Source organism: Spinacia oleracea, chromosome 1, assembly GCF_020520425.1.
Source record: "Spinacia oleracea cultivar Varoflay chromosome 1, BTI_SOV_V1, whole genome shotgun sequence".
Taxonomy (NCBI): Eukaryota; Viridiplantae; Streptophyta; class Magnoliopsida; order Caryophyllales; family Amaranthaceae; genus Spinacia; species Spinacia oleracea.
Window position 1 is genome coordinate 43,209,764 of NC_079487.1, and position 21,612 is coordinate 43,231,375.

Consider the following 21,612-nt stretch of genomic DNA (forward strand, 5'->3'; position numbering starts at 1 on the left):
GTACCCACATTGAATACCTTTGATTTTCTTTCTTTCCAAAATACACCAGTCCATAAAATCACTTTTTTGCAAATAGAAACAAATAAAATTACCTTAAAATCCTAGAAATCACATTCACACCCATACTAGATTTCACCAGTTTTATGGAATCATCCAAGATATTGTGTAGATTAAACAAAGAAAGTTGAAAATTTCATCTGATTCCGCAAATCGCGATATTCCCATAAGCAGAAATATGGCAATCAGAACGTTCTCGGCACAGAAAAGTTATAGGGAAGGAGGGACAGAGTCAAGAAAGAAACTGAAGAAGGTGAGGTCAGTTAAGGTTGCAAACCTGGATAGGTTGAGGTTATCAATGAGGAGGGAGAAATCGCGGTTTCATCGCAGTGTTGTGTCTTCCTCAGATGATGCAACTGGCACATCAGGATCATCTTCTGTTGCCATTTCAGGTACATCATCTCCCAATTATATGAAAGCTACAACTAGCTGGAGTGCCAGAAAAGGGTCAGTGCAGACAAGTTCAGGTAATCTGCAATCTAGTTCTGCTAGCAATGGTGATAGCAGACCTTCATCAGCAAAGTCCGCCTCGAAATTGAGCAAGGTCTCAGTGCAAGAATGTTCTGATCCTGCAGGCGTAAATATTCCTGTTAGAATAAAAGCAGAGAAAAGCCTAAAGAGGGTACCTAGTTTAAAGCATTCAAAGAAGCTGTCTAGTAAAAAATCAATGAAAATTCGAACAAGATATTCTCAGTTCCCAGATGTTGGCATCAATCCAGAGGAAATGTTGGACTTTGGCATCCTGGGATTTCAGGATAATACTGAAATTGATCCAGAAAGCCTAAATGTCAGTGCTTCTCATGGTCAAGATAGCAGTGGCAAGGTGGGAGCAAAACAAAAGGGAATCTTAGAGAGATCAAGATCGAGAAAGATGACGAGGCTCAGGAGCATAAGATCGTCAAAGGGAAAGCAGAGGCCACAACCCAGACTCAGTGGTGGAGCAACAGAGCTAATGTCATATGAAGCAGAAGTATCCAATGCCGAGCCACGTTACATGAAAAGCACCAGATCTCAAGAAACAAGAATGGTATCATTTCTTATCTTATTTTATAATTAGTACTTGTATGTTAATTACTAAAAAGAACACTTGAAAAACAAACAATAACTTATTTAGAGGAAACTTTGGCTACCACAACTGATGTACAGTTCTATTTTGCCAGAAGTCTGACAAGTGTTTGACAAGAACATCTAGTTTGAGGCCTCTAAGGATCCTAGCAAAGATTCCAAGCCTAAGGCCTAAACGGAGTAAATTAAGGAAAAGACCTCAGGCTACTCCACTGTCAAGGAAAGGTGTTGATCGCGCCACTTGTTCGTCCGTTCTAAAGAGAACTGAGTTCCCAGATGACAGTGAACTTCATTCAAGGGGACAAGAGGCTGAAGGAACTTCATCTTTCCATCTTTGCCCGTACAGCTATTGCTCGATTCATGGTCACCGCCACCATACCCCTTCACAACCTATTAAAGAATTCATTTCTGCGAAAAGGAGACTGTTTAGTAACAAGAAAGGTGAGAAGTCAGAGAGCCAGTATAGGGGAGAAGTGGAACATTACACAAGTGCAGCTGAATCTGATCACTCAAGGCAGACAGTATCTGCTGAAAGTTATGCACTCCAAGAAGTAATGAATGTCTCAACAAAAAACGCTCTGGAAGCAGAAGAGGATGGAATAGATTTTCTCATTAAAATCTATGCCAAACCCAGAAAACAGTGGGCTACTGATGGTAAGCTGAGCAAAGATGACGAAGCATTACATGGTTCCACTTATGACCAAATCAGTGTCCGTGACTATGACGGGAAACATGCAGAAACACCCAGTGAAACATCAGAACCTGAGGTAAGCAACAACAAAAATCCGAAACCAAAAGTAGTCAGTCTTGAATACGATATATCACTTTAAGACAAAACATATAAGATCTGGTTTCCCATCTGAAGACAGATCAAATAGGAGAACATGCTTCTGCATTTAATACATTATTTTATTTATCTTTTTGATAGGAAACACAAGAAGCATTGAATGATAATAAGCAAGAGAAAAATGAGATCTTCAGAGTTTGCAACAATTGCCCAAGCAATAAGTTTCAGCAGCAGAATCTCAACATTGCAGCTATAAGTTTGCCTTCAGAATTACCTGATGATGGTCCAAATTCTGCGCCTACAAATAGGACAATTTATCCAAGTATAGCAGAAGAAGATCCTCTGAATTCTTCCAAGGATCCTTTATATTTTGCAAGTAGGGATTCTGCAGTCGGTCCAGGTGGTGATTTGATCAATATCCTCTCTGACAAACAGAAGTATACAAGCATGTGGCAGCTGATCCATCAACAACTTGTTTCAAGTGAAGCATCAACGAATGAGGCCCAAGATATCATTCAAGCAGATGAAAAAGAAAGTGGAGATGGACACACTTGCCATGAGATGAGTAACTTGAATCTGGAGCTGAGTAAAAACAGCAACAATCTCAAGGAAGATGTTGATGACCAAGTTGCAAAGACAGAGAAACTTGGACTGCAACAGACTGCAGCCATAAAGTTGGTACAAGAAGCACTTAATGCAATCCTACAACATGATGCAGAGTCATTTCATCAGCAGCCAAATCCAGTCCAAGAAATGGCTAATAGTTTTGTCAGAGAGAGGATTTCAACTCCTACAACCTCCATCGAAGAAAATTGCAGCAAAGGTGGTGAAATAGATGGAAAAGTGACGGGTAAGGGATCAGCAGAAAAGCAACAGCAAACAGGTAAAAGATCACTACAAAAAGAACCAGATGAACAGAAGAGTTCAGGAAAACAAATGTCCAAGAGTTTCAGCAAGCTCAGAAAATTGTTTGTGACTGCAAAATTCATCAAGGCGATGGAAAGACTGAAGAAAATAAACCCACGCAAACCACAATACTTATCTGCTGAACCAACCTCAGAGAACGAGAGCATATATCTAAGGCATCTAAGCATGAATGAAAGGAAAAATACGGAAGAATGGATGCTCGACAATGCGCTTAGACAAGTGATTTCTAGGCTGGATCCTGATCAGCAAAGAAGAGTGACCCAACTTGTTGAAGCATTTGAAATATTTACCCCAGAGCAGAAAGAGAAGAGCAACAGGGCCGTGACACATGTGTCTGCTCCTGGGAGCAAGTTAGCTATCCCTATGATGGTTGAGAAGAAACAATTTTTGGAACCTGTGCAAGATACTTTATCATCTAATGAACAGTTTTTACAAAAAAAAGATGATGGAGCCCTGGTATCTCAGAAAGCTGCTAATGAGGAAAATTGTTCAAGGGAAGAGAACGAATATCAGACAAACACCACAGGTATTTAAATCGGTTTGGTTAATGTGCATTAATAGAAGATATGAACATGCTACATCAACTCAATAAACATTCAGAAACATTTATATTGTCTCATGTCCTCCAGGTGACAAAATTCTGCTAGAATCAGACGAGACCAGCATTTCAGATTCTACTTCAGTGTTTTCTGAAAAGAGCTCAACATTTGTAGATGGAAATACGGGTAATGGAGAACCTATAAACACACTGAGTTTTACATCCCAATTTCCTACTGAGGATTCGGAAGTCAGCCTGACTGGTGATATGACCAGTATTTTCTTCAACAAACAGCAGTATACTGGTATGTGGAACCTGATCTACCAACATGTATCAAATGAAGCGTCAGTTGATGAGAAGCAGGGAACCATTGGATTCAATGAAGAAAATCTTGGTGATACGATCAACTGTCAACAAAAAAACGACAAAGACTCGATTCCAGGTAGTTACAATATGGATCAAAAGGAAGATCATGATAACCAAAAAGAAGCTTCTGAAAATTCTGAACTTGACCAATCAGCTGCAATAAAGCTGGTTAAGGAAGCCCTCAGTGCAATTCTAAAACGCTATGACCAACCACCTCATTTACAGTCTATTCCAGACCATCAAAAGGCTGCTGATGATGCTAGAGATCTATACATTTCAACTCCTACACCTGCCACAGAAGAAAATTCCATAGAAGGGGGAAAGAGTGCGGAGTTGGAAAAGCATGCCTACATAGACCTAGAAGAAAAGCTGCATCATGTGAAGAATACAAGTCTCCCAGTCCAACAACAAGTGGAATCTGATGAATTGAAGACACCTCAAAGAAAAATGTCCAACAGCTTGAGCAAGCTGAAAAAAGCGATTGCAACTACCAGGTTCATCAAAGCAATGGAGAGGCTGACGAAGAGTAGTCCACGAAAATCACAGAATCTGCATTCAGAGACAACCTCAGGGGAAGAAAGAGTTTATTTGAGGCATCGAAGCATGGACGGAAAGAAAAAGGGTGAGGAATGGATGCTTGATTATGCACTTAAACAGGTGATCTCCAAGTTGGATCCAGATCAGCAAAGAAGAGTGGCACTTCTTGTAGAAGCATTTGAGACAGTGCACCCTGAGCAGAGAGAGAAGAGAATTAGTTGCTATCCTTCAAAAGACAGCGTCTTAGCCACCTCTACAAACGAAGTGAAAGAATGCTATCTCGAGTCTCAGCAGAAAAGATCCATATCTGTTGAACAGGTTCCTCAGAAGCAAGATAATGGCATCCCACTACCCTCCGGAGATGCTTTTTTAGAAAGAAGTCTGCAGGAACATCATAATCAACCGAGAAGTTTAGCAGGTAAATCAATTTCTGTTTGTAAGGAACTCAAACAACCAACTATGAAAGATAATGAACATACTGCACCATCAAATAATTGTTATTCTAATCTTATCAATTGTTCAATATGTGCCCTGAAATTCCAGATGACATAATTCCACAGCAGACAAATGAGATTGCAATATCTAAATCAACTCCCGAATCGTCTGAAGACAGTTCAAGAATAGTTTCTAAGGTTGGCACACCTGAAAAACTTAGTATCCAGGATGAAGGAACTGGGACAAATTTTGAATTTCCTTCCCCATTTCCAACTGGCAATTCTGAGGTCAGGCCTGATGGGAATATGGCCACTATCCTCTCAGACAAAAGAAAGTACACAAGCATGTGGAACCTGATACACCAACATGTCCTCTCAAATGAAGCAACAACAGCTGGAAAGCAAGAAGTCAAAGACGAGGAACAAGGTGATGACACAAACACATTCCAAACAATTAATGATTCAGATTCAACCCAGAGTACTGAACTGAAGAAATCCAAGGTAGACGAAGATAATCAAAATGGAGTCTTTGATCAGTCGGCTGCCATAAATCTAGTAAAGGAAGCAATCGATGCAATCCTAAAATGTCACAAGCAGAAATCTGACCAACGACCCAGTCAAGACCATGGCAGAGGTGCTGATAGTGCTAAAATACTTTGTAACACAACTGCTCTAGCTTCCACACAAGAAAACTCTGAAGGGGAGAGAGTAGAAAAGCAGAGAAATTCAGAGCCAGAACAAAAGATAAAAGAAGTGGAGAAAGCAAGTGACCCACTCCAACAGAAAGCAGAACCAAATGAAGCAAACAAAGGCCACACGAAAATGTCAAAGAGCTTAAGCAAGCTGAAAAAAGCTATTGTAACTACCAAATTCATCAAGGCTATGGAACGACTTAGAAAGATCAGCCCACGTAAACCACGATACCTGTCTCCAGAGGTGGCCTCAGAAGAAGAAAGAGTTTACCTAAGGCATTTAAGCATCAATGAAAGGAAAAATGATGAAGAATGGATGCTTGATTATGCACTTAGGAAGGTTCTTTCTAACCTAGCTCCTGATCAGCAGAGAAAAGTGGCACTACTTGTTGAAGCATTTGAAACAGTTCCAGAGCAAAAAAACATTGGATATCTGACAAAACCTGATACTATATCAGAAAATGCGGCAGACGAAAAAGGAATTCCTGAGTCTAAGCATGATAGTTCCACGTCTTATGATGACGACATTCGTCCAATGCATAATGATAGACTGGACATGCTCGGTAACGGTTCTACATTAGACAAAAGTGCGCAAGAAGATCACAGCATAAAATTCTCAAACCTGAGGGAACAGTTATCCCCCAAAATTCTTGATTCAGATGACTCCAATTTGAACATTCGTCATCAACCCAGCTCAAAAGGTAAAGCCGGTATCCTGTTAGTAGCATCTATGTCCTTGTATATGATAGAAACAAACTAGACACAGAAGCACAAATTCCCATTTGTTCTTGTCGTGGCTTTTGCAGGTTCTCCAAACAGTGACCCGTTGTGCATACTAACAGTGAGAAAGGAGGAGACTGATGTCAATCCCATACATGAAACGTTTCAACATGCTAATGAATTCGAGCAGGAAAACAAGGCTAACAAAGCCGAAGGCATTTTTTGTGACAAGCGGAAGAATTCCGGTATGTGGCACCTGATATATCAACATGCCAAATCCGTTGGTGCTGCTGAAGCTGGCAGCAAGCTGTCTGAGAGACTGACCAGAGAGGACCAAGTGAACAGAGGTGGAGAATCATTTGAGACAAATGCTGATGTAGATGCTGATGATAGTGATGGAAGCAGTGTAACAAGTGAACTTACTGAGAATGATGCCATTAAGCTGGTAAGAGAGGCCATCACTGATATCCTTGATGCGCCACTAGAGGTCGAAGATGAATTAACTTCCAGCTATAGAACAGCTGATTCAGAAGAAGGTGAAAGAGAATTTGTAGAGGGAAATCCTAAGAGAAGTCTATTCAGGGGCTACAGCAAGCTCAGAAAAATAATTATCTGCAACAAATTTATAAAAGCAATGGAGAAGACCCAGAAGTTCAACCCACAAACTGGGAGAGCCTTAAATTCTGATTCAGTAGCTACAAACGCTCAATTGAAGACTTGTGCACTGGGTGAGAGGAAAGGGATGGATGAATGGATGCTTGATAATGTGTTGCAGAAAGTTATTTCTGGACTTGCTCCGGTACAACAAAAAAGAGTATCCTTGTTGGTTGAAGCCTTTGAAAGAGTCAACCCAGATCCAGAGGGAAGGGAAAAAGGACTCTGTTACTTTAAAACAGAATTTCCTGATACTATTTCCTCAGAAGGAGATACAAAGGAAAAGGAGGATACAGTATCAACAGATTCATCACAGAACTCAAAATTTCCTTGTGGCTTTGACCTCAAGCTAGATAGATCGCCAATTTCCAGCCCGAAAGTAGTCACAGAAAGGGTTCTACAGGAATTCCATGAGGACAGAAGTCCTGGCTTAACCAAAGAATATGTGTCGGACGGACAAAGTTGGAGAAGTGGTGATCCTTGTAATATTACTGCAGCAACATCTGATGCAATCAGAATTCCCTCAGATACATGTAAAGACGTAACAGAAATGTATGGTAAAGATGCACCAGGAGTTTCACTGGAAGAAAGAACAAAATCTAGGAATGAAATAGGTGCTCAGGTGGAGGAGATAACTTCAATTGGTGAACTAAAGGTTGGGAATACCGTTTTAGCATCTAAACTTGCAAAAAAGCTTCCACAACCTGTAGAATCGCAAGATGAGTGGAATTATAGTGTACAACATAGTAGATTCTCAGAAAAATCTACAGGCCTATGGGGCCTAATACTGCAGCATGTCTCAACTGATATGTTGGAGAAAAGTGAAGCCCCAGAAACAGTTGAAATCAATGCAAATGCAGAGGGGGGCAGCAGTAGCACTAAGGTATCAGAAAGGAAAACAGACGATTCTTCTCAGCTTTGTTCTTCACAGGAGGAAATAACCAATTTTAGGGATGAAATAGGTGCTCAGGTTGAGGAGATAACTTCAATTGGTGAACTAGAGGTTGGGAATACTCTTTTTGCTTCTAAACTTGCAAAGAAGCCTCCACGACCTATAGAATCGGAAGATGAGGGGAATTACAGCGCAAAAAGTAGTAGATCCTCAGAAATATCTACCGGCCTATGGGGCCTAATACTGCAGCATGTCTCAACTGATATGTTGGAGAAAAATGAAGTCCCAGAAACAACTGAAATCAATGCAAATGCAGAAGGGGGAAGCAGTAGCACTAAAGTAGCAGAAAGGAAAACAGACGATTCGTCTGAGCCTTCTTCTAGAGTCAAAAGTTGCAGGGATATGGGTGTTCAAACTCCAACAAGCTTTGAGTTCGAAGAAAATGAAGCTATTAAGCTGGTAGAGGAAGCAGTAGAAGAAATCCTACTTCTCCAGGACCAAATTTGTGACGCAGAATCAATGACCAGTAGCACAACTTCAGAGCAAGGAGTCTACAGTCAGAACAATGGAGATGTCAAAGAGCGCTCACCCGTTGACACAGAAATTGCAAGCGCTTCAACATCACTTCATAGTGTTGCAACTCTAGAGGAAGAGAAAACATCATCAAGAGAAAATTTACCCAACAGCTATAGCACACTTTCCAAAGTTGTTCTGTGTAAAAGATTTGTCAAAGCAATGAACAAAATGCGAAAACTTAAAGCACAGCAGGCTCAAGACCTTTCTCAATCACCTCACTCACAAGAAGGTAACCCTTCTTTGCGTCAAATTTCAACCAGTAAAAAGGCAAGTTGGGAGGAAGGGATGCTTGATAATGCACTTCAGAAAGTTATAGGAAACCTTGCTCCTGCAAAGAAACAAAGAGTAGCACTTCTTGTTCAAGCTTTTGAGACAGTTGGTTCGCAGCCTGAACCCGTTAACAGCTGGAGAGGCAAAAAATTGGTCTCATAAAAGTAAACATATCAACATAGTACATAAGTTTCTTTTCACAGGTATCAGCAGAGTTGTACAGTTAAGTTAATGACATTGGGTTTTGTCTATTATTGTTCAGTGCTATTACATTATGTATTTATTCAGCTAATGATGTGTATTTCACTATTTTGAAGTACACTTAAGTAACGATATACACAGACCACCGTGATAACTTATGCGACCCTTCTCCCCAACTCTACATCATATTAGAAAGAGACGAGAGAAAGTGGAGAAAGCTTAACTTTCGAACTGCTTATTGAACCCACTAAAGGGTGCCCATAGTATCAATCCTAAGAGCTCTTACTACGGACTTCTATTGAACAAGTCTTTGACGCTTTTGGTAGCTTCTGCAATGTGCTATTTAAGCAATACAACTTTCTGCCTCTGCCACTAAAGAATAACAAACTACAACCAATTCCTCCTAATCTAACAAGCTTCTCTGAAAATTATTTAACCATTTCCAGTTCTCATTCTGACTGCAGCTATTTGTTTACTATGATACTTTTGAGAGGAAACATCAAACAATATGGAATTGTTTGAGTTCTACTCCATGACTGAATCTCTGAAGGAGCCACCTCTACCATCGTCATATTTGCAAACGCGGTTTGCGATTTCATGAAAATATGAGAGTGCTAAATTCAGTTTTAGTTCCTTTATCTCACGTGTTAAGGGAAAACACATCCAGGTATTACGCCGCATAGTTCCAATTCACAGAAACAACTTTCAACTTCCAAGGGCCTGGATGACCCTTGTCAATGTAAAGTCCAAAAGTGGCAAAATTGTTAAGAGTCACATAGTTTGCAATAGCTTGTCAACATTCAACAAACATCTTGAAATTAGGGAAAGAGTCGATGATACATGACAGAATAATTAGAAATATTCGGTAGACTACTGATCCTATTTCCTAACAGAATACCATAATCCAATTTCTCGAGGTTTCATCAACCTAATATCATTGTACGGAGTAGAAGTAACCTAGCAGATCATCCATGTCACAGCAGACCATCGGACATCTGATAAGACAGATCAAGCAAAGCAACCGCAGGTAGTACCTATTGAAAGTACCACAAGTCCTCAAGAACCGCGCAGACCCTTAGGTCTGCGGGGCAACGACCTGCTAGACGACAACATAGATATGTCGTTAAGCAAAAGGACAAACAACAAGTACATCACTAGCGTACACGCGGCAACATCTGAATAGGCCAAAGTACTGAATAGTACGCCTATAAATACTGCCGTCCCCATTCATTTGCCGACACGTTCAATACAAGTACAATTCTTAACCCTCTCTACTTTCTCTCTCTAGAGCATTATCTCATTTGCTGACTTAGGCATCGGAGGGGGTTTCCTCGGTTAAACCCCCGAGGTTAGCTTACGTTCGTTCTGTCTGACAGGGCAACATCACCAGGCAGGGCTCCCCCAGTTCCATACTGGAACAATCATTATTCTATCTCGATCTGAATTCTCACACTTGAAGCAGAAAAATCAGCCACTTATAATTCCAATCATCGTTATCATTATCACATTAAAATTGAAACAATCCTACATTCGTTAAGCTCAGATTATTAACATTAAAATTGCGCAAAAATTAAGTTAAATAAAGATTTCGCTTTTCTAGTTCATATTAATCGCCCCGCAGATCATAATTAGAAATATTCGCTAGAACGCATTCATGAACACAAATCACAATTGAATTAGATAAATTAAACAAAGCCCTAAATTCCCAAAAGTTAAGAAAACAAATTGGGGAAATAAGTAAAATTTTCTTACCTACAAGCTGCTTTTGGAGGTGGATCAATGCAGAGAGAGAGAGAGGGGTCTGGAATTTGGATTAGGGCGGCGAGTGGGAGAGAGCAGAAATTAGGCGGGAACCTGGTTGAATTGGAACTGACAGTTGCATAGTCGGTTATACGAAGTATTTTTTATTTTGACACTAGATTAGATCCCGTGCACGCACGGATTTTGATTAATTTTTATCACAAAATATTTAACTCAATATCTGTCAAACTACTGCACAGTTATAACATTTTTAACATATTCATTTAAATATATTTATCTAATATGCAAATTTAAAATGCTAATATGGTAATTTGACCAAAATATTGAGTGATATATTTTCCATTATTAATATAGCGATTTGATTAAAATATTATCAATTTAGAATAATTATTATTACATCGTATCTATTATTGCCATTATTTATAAACTAAATTTTGTTTCCATACATACATAGTTTATAAAAAAAAGATAGAGAATAAAAATAAAATCAAACAGATACACTTTTTTTGGGAAAGTGGTTTTTGGCGTGAAAAAATTGCACCAGGAATTGACACGTGTCATTCCTGTGTCTATTTTAGTATATAGTAATAGATAGATAGATTTGCAAAAAGAAACAAAGTTGAGCGATTTCCTTCAATAATGCTTGAAGATTCGTAAATTTCCAAAATACGTTACTTTTTTACTTATAAAACTGCGCGGTTTTGTTTTAAAGCAAACCACCATTTGAGTTCGCGGTTTATACCATTGAACCGCCAATTCAAATGGCGTTTTTTTTAAAACAAAATCGACATTTCAATTGGCAGTTCTAAGTTGAACTGAAAAGAAAAAAAAATCTTTCTTCCATACTAGCGTGGACGGTATGGAGGGAAATAAGTTAGAAAGTGATGTATTTTGGGAATTATTGGATCTTTAAGCAATATTGAAGAAAATCACTCAACAAAACTAAGGAAGGTTAAAAAAAGAAATAATAAATGGTAAGTACTAAATGCATTACCAAAAATACTTAAATGCATGACAATTTAATGATACTATAAATTGTATAAGATTAAATTATCTTTTTCTACACTTTGAATATTGTAACTAGTTAGTGACCCGGGCGATACCCCAAATTTTATTGTTTTTGTTATTCGGTCGTTGTCCGGTTAATGAATTTTTTTCCTTGCAATACATTATGTATTTGTTTTTATTTAATTTGTTGCCATATTACAAAATGTCATCTAAATATATGAGGGTTTCCAGAATAATCCCTAACTTCGTATACTTTTTTTTTCAAGTCTTACTTGATTGGTACTCCGTATAAAACTTTATTTTTTTTTCTAGGTTTTTTTTTTTTTTTTGTGTTTTACCACCTAAGAAAATTCCAAATTTGTGTTTTACCACCTAAAAATCTCAAACTTTTATTTTACCACCTAAAAATAAATTAAAAAATCGTTTTACCACCTTTTAATAACAAAGTTAACTAAATCGTTATTGGATCCACTTCAACGGCTAGCATGGCATTTCCCTTATAAAATTATTTAATTTGGAGATTTGAAGTGCAAAAATGGGTGGTGATAATTGAAGAGGATTAAAGAATAAGGTAAAAAATTGAATGAGAAGGAGGAGTACGTAAAGAACAAAATCGCATAAATTGGATGAAGAATTCGAGGAAGTTTAATTTGTGAGCTTCACTAACGGTGTCGTTAACTTTGCCGTTAAAAGATGGTAAAATGCATTAATTATTATAATTAAATAACAAAAATATATACTTTTGGAAAAACACACAATTGTAATAGCTAAAGAAGTACGGATTAGTGTGACAATAACTTTTTTTTTTAAGTATGATCTGAGTAATTGAGAAAGATTAAGTAATAAATTTATAATAGTTTAATTATTATTCAAATATATATTGGACATTAAAGTTTTAATATTTATTAAGAATGAATTTTGTCTTTTTTATTACTTTAAAGTCATACGTTATATCATTGTGGAGATGGTTAAAACTTTACATTATGAATGAGAGGTCATGGGTTCGAACATTGATACTAACATTTTTTGTGATCATAAATTTGAGTAACACTTGTGTGCACATGACATGGCACATCGTCATTTCACTTGTCAAATCACGGTGACACATGGCAACTTGATATTACTTGCCTTGGAGATTTAATAATAGTATAGATAGATTCGTACTACTCCATTAACAATCCTCATTCGTTCTCATTCTTACCCAAACTCTTTATTATTCCTAACTACATATGCAGATCATGTTTGGCCAAGATTCAAACAAACAGTTTTTGTTTCTTAGAAGTAGTTTTGTAGAAACTGTTTCTAGAGAAACACTTCACAAAAGTAGATTTGTTTGGCCGTTCAATTTAAAAAGTGTTTCTAAGAAACATAAACTGTTTTATATTGTTTGGCCCATTTTATATTTCAAGAGTTTACAACCCTTTATCTATTACTCCGTATTAACGGGGGGGGGGGGGGGGGGGAACCACGTTGAATATTTTTAACAAAACAATGAAGGAATTATGTCTTTAGACATTTCCGGCAATTATTAAATATAAATAAGAATTGATTATGAAGATAATAAGTTAATTATTTTAGTATTCATATTTGCTTGCTAGAGAATAAATGTGATTAGTAGGTCAATATTGATTGGGCCTACAACTAAAATATATTAATCTTATGAGGTCACACATGTAAGCACTAATTGGAATGGCCCAAAATGCCCTATGGCAACCGGCCTGTTAAGAGAAAGCATGTTGGGCTTTGTTTTCTTACTAACCTAAAACTCTCACATTATAAGAGTTATAATGTCAGGGATTTAGGATATACGTTGATTTCAATGTATGACGCAGAAATAGGAAAACACAGCAACTCTAAACCTAATACTCTAAACGTCGTTCTTCCCAAACAAAGCAAGAGATTGATCGTGATTGTTCTCTTCCGTACTAGCGTGCGCGGGATTCAAATAGTGCTTGTGGACTAAGTAGAGGAGCAATAAGTGGGGCTCTCAGATCTCCGAAGCTTGCATACGAACGGGAGAATATGCTACAAAGGTGATTATTCTTTCATCATAATCTGATTCATATTACTATTATGCATGTGATCCTATGATAGATGTTAGGAAATTGTTTCCTGAAATTCCGCTTTATGCATCTATATTATCCTATAGTGGTATCATTTTTAGCCTCTTGCATAATATTTTATGACCATGATTGTATGGTAAGATTTATTTATGGCTTGAATTTGCATAATTGATATATGATATTAATTAATTGGAAATTATAAATCGTGATTTATTTAATTTATGCTCAAATTAAATTTATAAAATTCCTAATTTTTTTAATATAGGGCCGAAATTAACTGTTAATTGGAAACGAAAAATTTCAGATTTTTTAATTTGAAATTCGTTAGATTTTAAGTTATTTATTGGTTAATAAGATTAATCATGAAAATAATTTTTTAACAATTAAAGATTTATTTTTTAATTTGTTAAATAAATATACTGATCATCTCCTAAATTTTATGCAATACCCGAAATTTTTGGTAATTTTTTAACTATTTTCCGGAATTTTTGTATATTAATTATTGAATTTATTTAATTTTTATGTTTAATTCGATTAATTTTAAATTTAAGGATAGCAATTAAAATTTCTGATTTTATTTGTTAAGAAAATTCAATAGAACATCCTCATAATTAAATTCGAATTTTTCGGAAAATAATTGTTATTTTTCTGAATTTTTTGAATAAAATAAGATAAGTATGCCCTAAATTTTGAATTTTTGTTGGATTTAATTTTAATAAAGATTCTAAATTGAAAACTAACTCTTAACAACCCTAAAATTCAGTTTAAGGTTTGTTAATTTATTCAAATTTTATGCCATAATTTCCGGACTTGAAACCTAATTGAATTCCTTAATTTTAAACAAAAGTTGTTTAAAGAATAGTTTAAATTTGGATAATTGTTGCACAAATTTAAAGAAATTATCCACCATAGCTGGGTGGCCACCACCTGCGACGGTGGAGCCATAGTGGAGGGTGAATTAGGGCGGCACTCTAGCGGCATAAGGGGCGGTGGACGGTCGACAGGAGGGGCGGCATACTGATGCAGCTGTTGCGTATCAACGCTGCACTACTGCTTTACATATTGACGCTCGCTGGTTGGCCTGGCTCATTAGTTGGCTTGGCTGTCGGCTTTTGCCGGTGGCTGGGGTCGACCGGAGTTGGGCTTGTCAGCCGGTGTGGCAGAGGCCAGTGTTCCTTGTTGTCCTCGGATGATGGCGTGAGGGTGTTGGATTTAAACGAAAGTTCTCTTTTGGGTAGCAGCTTTAAGGAGAAATTTGACTTGAAAATTCGGCATTATGACGCCATGGATTGGACTCTTGGAATTTGAACATTGGACATGGAAGTTTGACTTGAAAATCCGGCATTGTGACGCCATGGATTGGACTCTTGGAATTTGGACATGGAAATTTAACTTGAAAATTCGGCATTATGACGCCATGCATTGGACTCTTGGAAATTGGACATGGAAATTTGACTTGAAAATTCGGCATTATGACGCCATGGATTGGATATGATAAGAGGTTAGGCTCTATTTGCGTGAGGCGTGTATAAGGGGTTTAACGAAGTGGTGTTCCTAAATGATGGCCCTAAATTGGTGATCTTATGCATGAGGTTTGGTGATTCTCCTAGGAGGTTTTATTTTCCTAATTAGGAGACTAAGGTTTTTGGCAAAGCTAGAAATTGAAGGTTATTCATTCATGCGTGCAATGACGCCCACACAATATGCATATTGTCACACTAACATGGATATGAATGCGACAAACAAAGTTCTCAACCTAAGGTCGGTCTATGTTTTGGATGATGCAATGGTCGGCTTAGGGTGTCAAAAGGGTCCTTGACTAAGAGGGGAATTCAGAAAAAGCGCCTCCACCTCAGGACACGTATGTTTTAGAACACCCTCCATGCATAAAATGCCGGGAGCATAGCTATCAAAAGTCAAGGTTTTGTAGGCTTAGAAATGGTCAAACGCTTTGGCCAGGAGCCGTATGGAGAATGACCAAATCTTTGCCCTCATGGTTTACCTCGAATGTAGAACACATCCGTGAGGCGAAGGTAGAAAACTTGATTTTTGAATTTACGAAGAATGCATGCAATGCCTAAACTTGAAAATCATTTTTTTGGGTGCTTGTTCTCAAAGTTTGGAAGCGGCTCTTTCAAAGGACAATAATCGAGCTAAAAACCCATTTCACTTGAACAAATTTGGGGAAACTGTCACTTTGAGCTACTGCGCCGGACGTAGGCAGTTGCTCTAGGGGGAAGGGCTGCACCTGGCGCCTCTGTCTGCGCTGTTCGCTTCGGCAGAGCAGTGGAAAGTTGCCCGAAAGTTATTCGTGCTTAAAATACAAATTTAGGAATCCCCAGTCGATTTGTTTTGTGTTAGATTGTTTTTTTGGGTTAGATTAGATCATGAGGCAGAAAACTAGCTAATATTTGGGACCGGAAGATTCGAGTCAATTTGGTTCGGTTATTTTGGTTTGGGTCAATTCATTTCGGTTACTTGTCAAGTCAATTTCGAGTATGTTTTAGCTCAGATCATTTTCGAGGTTCGGGTTAATTTCAGGTTGTAGTTTCGGGTCAAAATCGGGTATCAGGTCGGATTCATTCGAGTGGCCGGATCGGGTAGTTTGATCCAGGTTAGTTTTACGAGGTTTAAATACAAGTATGCGACGCAAAATATTACAAAGTCAATGAAACACGAACAACAACAAAAATAAAAATAATCAAAATTCGACGGGGAAACTCAGTACTTAATTCGGATCAAGTTCACCCTAGTAAAGATGAATATGGGTCGGGAAGTTTGGGTCTTGTGTCGAACCTGCGTGTGTTGTTCCTATTTAGGCTTGGCCCACTCAACCAATTAGTTATGTTTCGTGCCAAAAATTCAAAAGGGCTGCTCAAGCACGACCCAGGCCCACGCGCCTCGTGTCTCGTCATGTCATGTTAAATTTCTAAACCTTATTTCAGTCATTTTAATGTGTTTTGTCTTACCAGACGTATTATCATTCTTTTTCCACAAAAATGCAACTCAATCACAACCTTCACCCTACAACTTCGTGCATGTGCTATTCATAGAAATAGTCTTCACCTTGAAGTTATAAGTGAAGTTATGTGGGAGAATATCGACATGGAAGAAATATAATGTAGGAGTATATATCTAAATATGATATTGTGCTTGATATATTGAATTGAGATGAGACAAATAATTAAACTAAGTGGGATTTGAGCTTGGTGTGCTTTGTTTAGGGGGATAATTTTTCTCGTACTTTGTACATTTGTATATTTGGATTTTGTAATGTAAGTTTTGAGCACTTGATGGATCCCGTTTAGGAACCACCAAAAACTCAAACTTGGACAGATTTATCAACAAGTGCGACCACTAGGGTTGGCTTGATTTTTTTATAATCTAACTCCCAAGGGGAGCCAAAGTCTCGGTTTGAACATTGTAAAATCGAAATTCAATCATTAAAAATGCTTAAAAATGCAACTACGGCTTAGAACGTTGAATTTCGATGGAGTGGCCACCAAACAAATTTAAGGGTCCGATTTGGAAAGACCATGACTCGAGATAAGGCATGAGACTAGAAAATGAATAGAGATTCGGGTAAGGGAACGAGACACTTATTTGGAAGATTAGTAAGTTTGGTTTATTCAAGACAAGGATCATTTTCGTATGAGAATATCCTAATCATGACACTATATTTAGGTGGGTTTGGCATGCATTTTAGAATATCAAGTTTGCTAATTTTTGCGTGATCACTTTGCTTTAAGCCAAATTAAAGGAACCAAGTCTGGTTGTCCAAGAATTATCTTTGTTAAGCGTGATTGGAACTTTGTACATTGTTGATTTAACATGTTGGGTGATGAAAGCAATAAACAAGTAAAGCAAAGCATCATAATAGAAATAAGGTGCAATAAAGTAAATATTATACACCACCTAGAAAGGACTAGGTGTAACCAAATTGAATGAATAGTAAAGGATCGAAATTAAAAGGTGCAATATTGAATAAGCAATTAAATAAGCAAGTAAGCATAATAATTGAAATTGCAATAATAGAAATTGAAGGTGCGATGTTGGAAATCCAAACGAGAAACAATTGTTCATGTATGATTTGGTTTCCCATAGATTCAACTTCGAAAGAATCTAACTTTAAAATGAGGTTGCTCATTAAAAAGTATCATCGATTTTGAACTTTATTATTGAACTTGAATATTGAACTAGAATACTGAAATTAGGAGGCTAGATTCTTGAAGATTAGAACTTTCATGCTAAAAGATCTCATCTTTAATATTCTTCAAGGCTTGGACTTGTTCTAATTTAAAGAGAGTTTTCTCTCATTTAAATGTCATTGAATCTTTGAATATTAAAATTTTATATTGAAAATGAAACTTTGTGGTTCATGAGTTCTGGTTTGAAGATGGAATTGCACTTCTTCAAACATCATTGAACATTCATAAAGTTAGGATTTTTGTAAAACATGTATGATGGTTGTTGTAAGCAGCATTTTCAAGAGTGAAAACCTCAACTTATTAATCATGGTTTTTAAAAACAAACATTAAGATTGAAGCTTGAAGCTTGAAACTTGAAACTTGGAAATAGAGTATGGAAGATCATTTAAGGGGAGATTCAAGTATTAAAACCCCTTAAATATTACTCCTTTTGTACACATCCTAGTATAGGTGAGTATTACCTCACAAAACACCATGGGATTTTGTAAAACATGAAATAAGAAATGTAGAAAAATAGATTTGAAGAGTCCTCGAAAATTTACCTAGACTTAGGTGTTGATTAATTTCCAAGCTTGGACTCTCAAACTGCTTAGGACATTAGAACATTGAACTTGTATTTGGATGTGTTTGTATGAGAGTATTTTGTGGAGATTTGAAGATTGAATATTGAAGGATTTGAAGATTGAATATAGAAGAGTTTCGAAATATCGAAATAGGCAGAGCTTTGCTGCTCGAAATTGTGCATTGATGCCTCTGTTTTTTCGTGGAAAATAGGGGTATTTATAGAAAAATTTAGTGAAGTTTAGGGATGGTGCTAAGCGCAGGCAGGGGGTGGCGCCAGGCGCATGTACAACTAACAACAGGACAACTGTTTTTGTCCTTTTGCGCTTTTGGCGATTTTGCAAAAGATGCTCTTGTACCTTCTCCGTCCTTTTGCTTGGATGTTAAGGAATGGACTTTTACGTCTTTGAAAGTGACATTTTTGAGGAGTTTCTCGGGATTGTTGATTTGTACGGGTTTTGCTCGGTTTTGCGGGTTGGAGCCCGAGATGCTCGGTTTTGGGGTCGACGGTCGAATTTGACTTGCCTTATATGATTTTTAGTGGAAACGTGCCTCAGAGAATGATCATGAAATTGAAATTGAATTTTGAAATTTTATTTTGGAAATGTGTTTGAGCTTGAATTGGAGTTTGAGGTTAGGATTTAAACCCAAGGTTTGTATCTTTGAATTGGAAGTTCGGAATAGAAATTGGGGATAGAATTGTATAGCCTTGAATAAGGATTTGCAGTTGGATTTTTGGAGTTAGAATGTGTTTGGGTAGGAATTGTGTTTGCGTTAGAATATGTACTTGAGTTTTGAACGAAAGTTCGGAATTGAATTGAATTATGCCCTTTGCAACTGGTAGCTTACACTTAGAAATTAACTACCCAAATTTATTGGAGGTATCGTCCTTGGACTCTAGGAGAGACACAAATTAGGTGTCTACACTTTGTAATTGGGTTGACAATATAGTTAGATATTGTTAATCAAAGACTAGCCTTTAACACTTTGCATGAACACGAATTAATTAAGGATATAAGCATATTAAGTAATTAAACGTGCTTTTTTGCGGTTTACTAATATAAATATGTTGTAATTTATTAATTTTTATTTTAGGATATTATCAAATGAAAACTTTTGGATAACTGTGAATTGGTTTTCCTATATATACTAACTAGTATAATACCCGTGCGATGCACGATATAATCATCCAAATGTAAATTTATATGAAATCTAGTAGACAATTATCATCAAAATAGTACTTATGGATATTTTCCAAACTAAAACTAAGGATGGATAAATTTATTATTGCTCATTTGGTTTCTTAGTTATATAAACAAATAAGGGTACATGGATAAAATTATTTTTATTACCACTTGTGTCAAGCAAAAAGTTATCTCGTCCACCCTTTACTTCAATAGTAATACCTACTTAATACTCACTTGGTCACCCCATCAACCTCATTACGCGATCACTTAACACCCACACCCACATACACCATATACTTTATTCACTTAGAGATGACTTTGACGTGGGGCGGGTTCTGCAGACCCATATCCGCCTACAATTCTCTTCCCCATCTCCTCCATCCATGATAGGAACGATACCCACCACTCCCAACCCCCGTCTCGAGAGGTACAAAAAAAAATTTCATCCCTCTATCATCACCCCTCCAGTGTATCCACACCCGCCTCAAACCCATCCTTAGGCTCAACTCTTTTTTTTTTTTTTTTTAAGATTTTTGAATTTTAAAAACTCTATTTTAGAGTCTTTAACAATTTGTTTGTTTGATTAGTATAATTGAGTAAATAAATCAAACATTGTAATATGTAAGTTAGTAGCAATTATATATATATATATATATATATATATATATATATATATATATATATATATATATATATATATAGAATCAGGATCTGGTGAGAACCACCCCTTAAGATGAGAACTGAGAACTAATCTCAGCCGTTGATCAATTGAATCTAATGGCTGTAAAGCTACCCGAAATTTCAAAATTAGTAAGGGTAAAATGGTAATTTACCCGCGTTGAATGACCTCCCCCAACCCCTCAAAGTTCAGAATTTCTTTCTCTCTCTTCCTCCCTCCTCCCCTACGAATTCTCTCACTCTCTCTCTCTTTCAATCTCTTCCTCCTTCTTTCTCATATCTTCTTCTTCTAAATTCATATTTTGGGATTTGTTTTTCGTTTCTTCCGTTGCCCAAGTAATCCCCTTTTCAATTTTTATTTTCGAACAAGTGAAATTAGGGTTTTTAGTTCTTATTCGTTTGTTGATGTTGTGTTTACTTTTTCTTATGTTGTGTTTACTTTTTGTCGATGCTGTGTTTACTTTTCATTATTTTTTGTTTACTTTTATCCGATGTTGTGTTTACTTTTTCTAATCTTGTGTTTACTTTTTCTGATCTTGTGTTTACTTTATGTCGATATTTTACTTTTGATTATATTGTGTTTACTTCTACTCGATGTTGTGTTTACTTTTTTTGATCTTGTGTTTACTTTCTGTCGATGTTGCGTTTACTTTTGATTATATTGTGTTTACTTTTACTCGATGTTGTGTTTACTTTTTCCGATCTTGTGTTTACTTTTTGTCGATATTGTGTTTACTTTTCTTGATCTTATGTTTACTTTCCGTCTGTTTTGTTTTAATCCAACAACTATCAGAGGTTCTCATTATAAGGAAGGTTCTCATCTTAAGGGAGGTTCTCACCAAAACCTGGTCCTATATATATATATATATATATATATATATATATATATATATATATATATATATATATATATATAACAACCCAGGCATGTCCAATCTAAAATCCACCCTCGCCCCGTCACCTACGGCAAATTCATTTTTTAACCCACCACCCACCACCCACCAAACTTTCTTCAACCCCGCCCACTTGGGACGGATGCACGGGGGGATTTCCAAAAAATCACTCCACTGACAATCTGACATCCCTATATTCGATAAATAATGCAATTTTCCTTTCAACTAACTTTTAAATATATTTACATAAATTTATTACGAAGTATTAAAATTGAAACTAAATCCTAAACCCTAATGTAAAATGAAACTAAATCACTTTTAAAATTATATTTTATTTAGAAGATTAAGGAACTATTAAATAAAAGGATAAGTAGAAATTAAATCCGAGAAAGAAAAGATACAAAGTTATTAAAAAACATGTTTTACACAACCTTGATAAATACGGTTTCAAATATTAAAGGAAAGGTAAATATTCATTATACATATCCTCGGTCAATATAAGACACATATTTTAAATAAATATAGACAATACATACA

At 36.7% G+C, this 21,612-nt stretch overlaps 1 protein-coding gene across 2 annotated transcripts; it reads left to right on the plus strand.

Annotated features, from left to right (window-relative positions):
* Positions 1 to 235: 235 nt before the first annotated feature.
* Positions 236 to 8,845, plus strand: LOC110804702 (calmodulin binding protein PICBP). Of its 2 annotated transcripts, none has more exons than XM_022010314.2 (6): positions 236 to 1,084; positions 1,218 to 1,889; positions 2,051 to 3,362; positions 3,466 to 4,695; positions 4,821 to 6,104; positions 6,210 to 8,845. In XM_022010314.2, exons 1-6 carry the CDS (start codon positions 236 to 238, stop codon positions 8,675 to 8,677), a joined length of 7,815 nt encoding a protein of 2,604 aa, XP_021866006.2. In that variant the 3' UTR covers positions 8,678 to 8,845. The 2 variants fall into 2 exon arrangements, with proteins under 2 accessions (XP_021866006.2, XP_021866007.2); XM_022010315.2 differs by having other exon boundaries at positions 1,221 to 1,889.
* Positions 8,846 to 21,612: the final 12,767 nt, after the last annotated feature.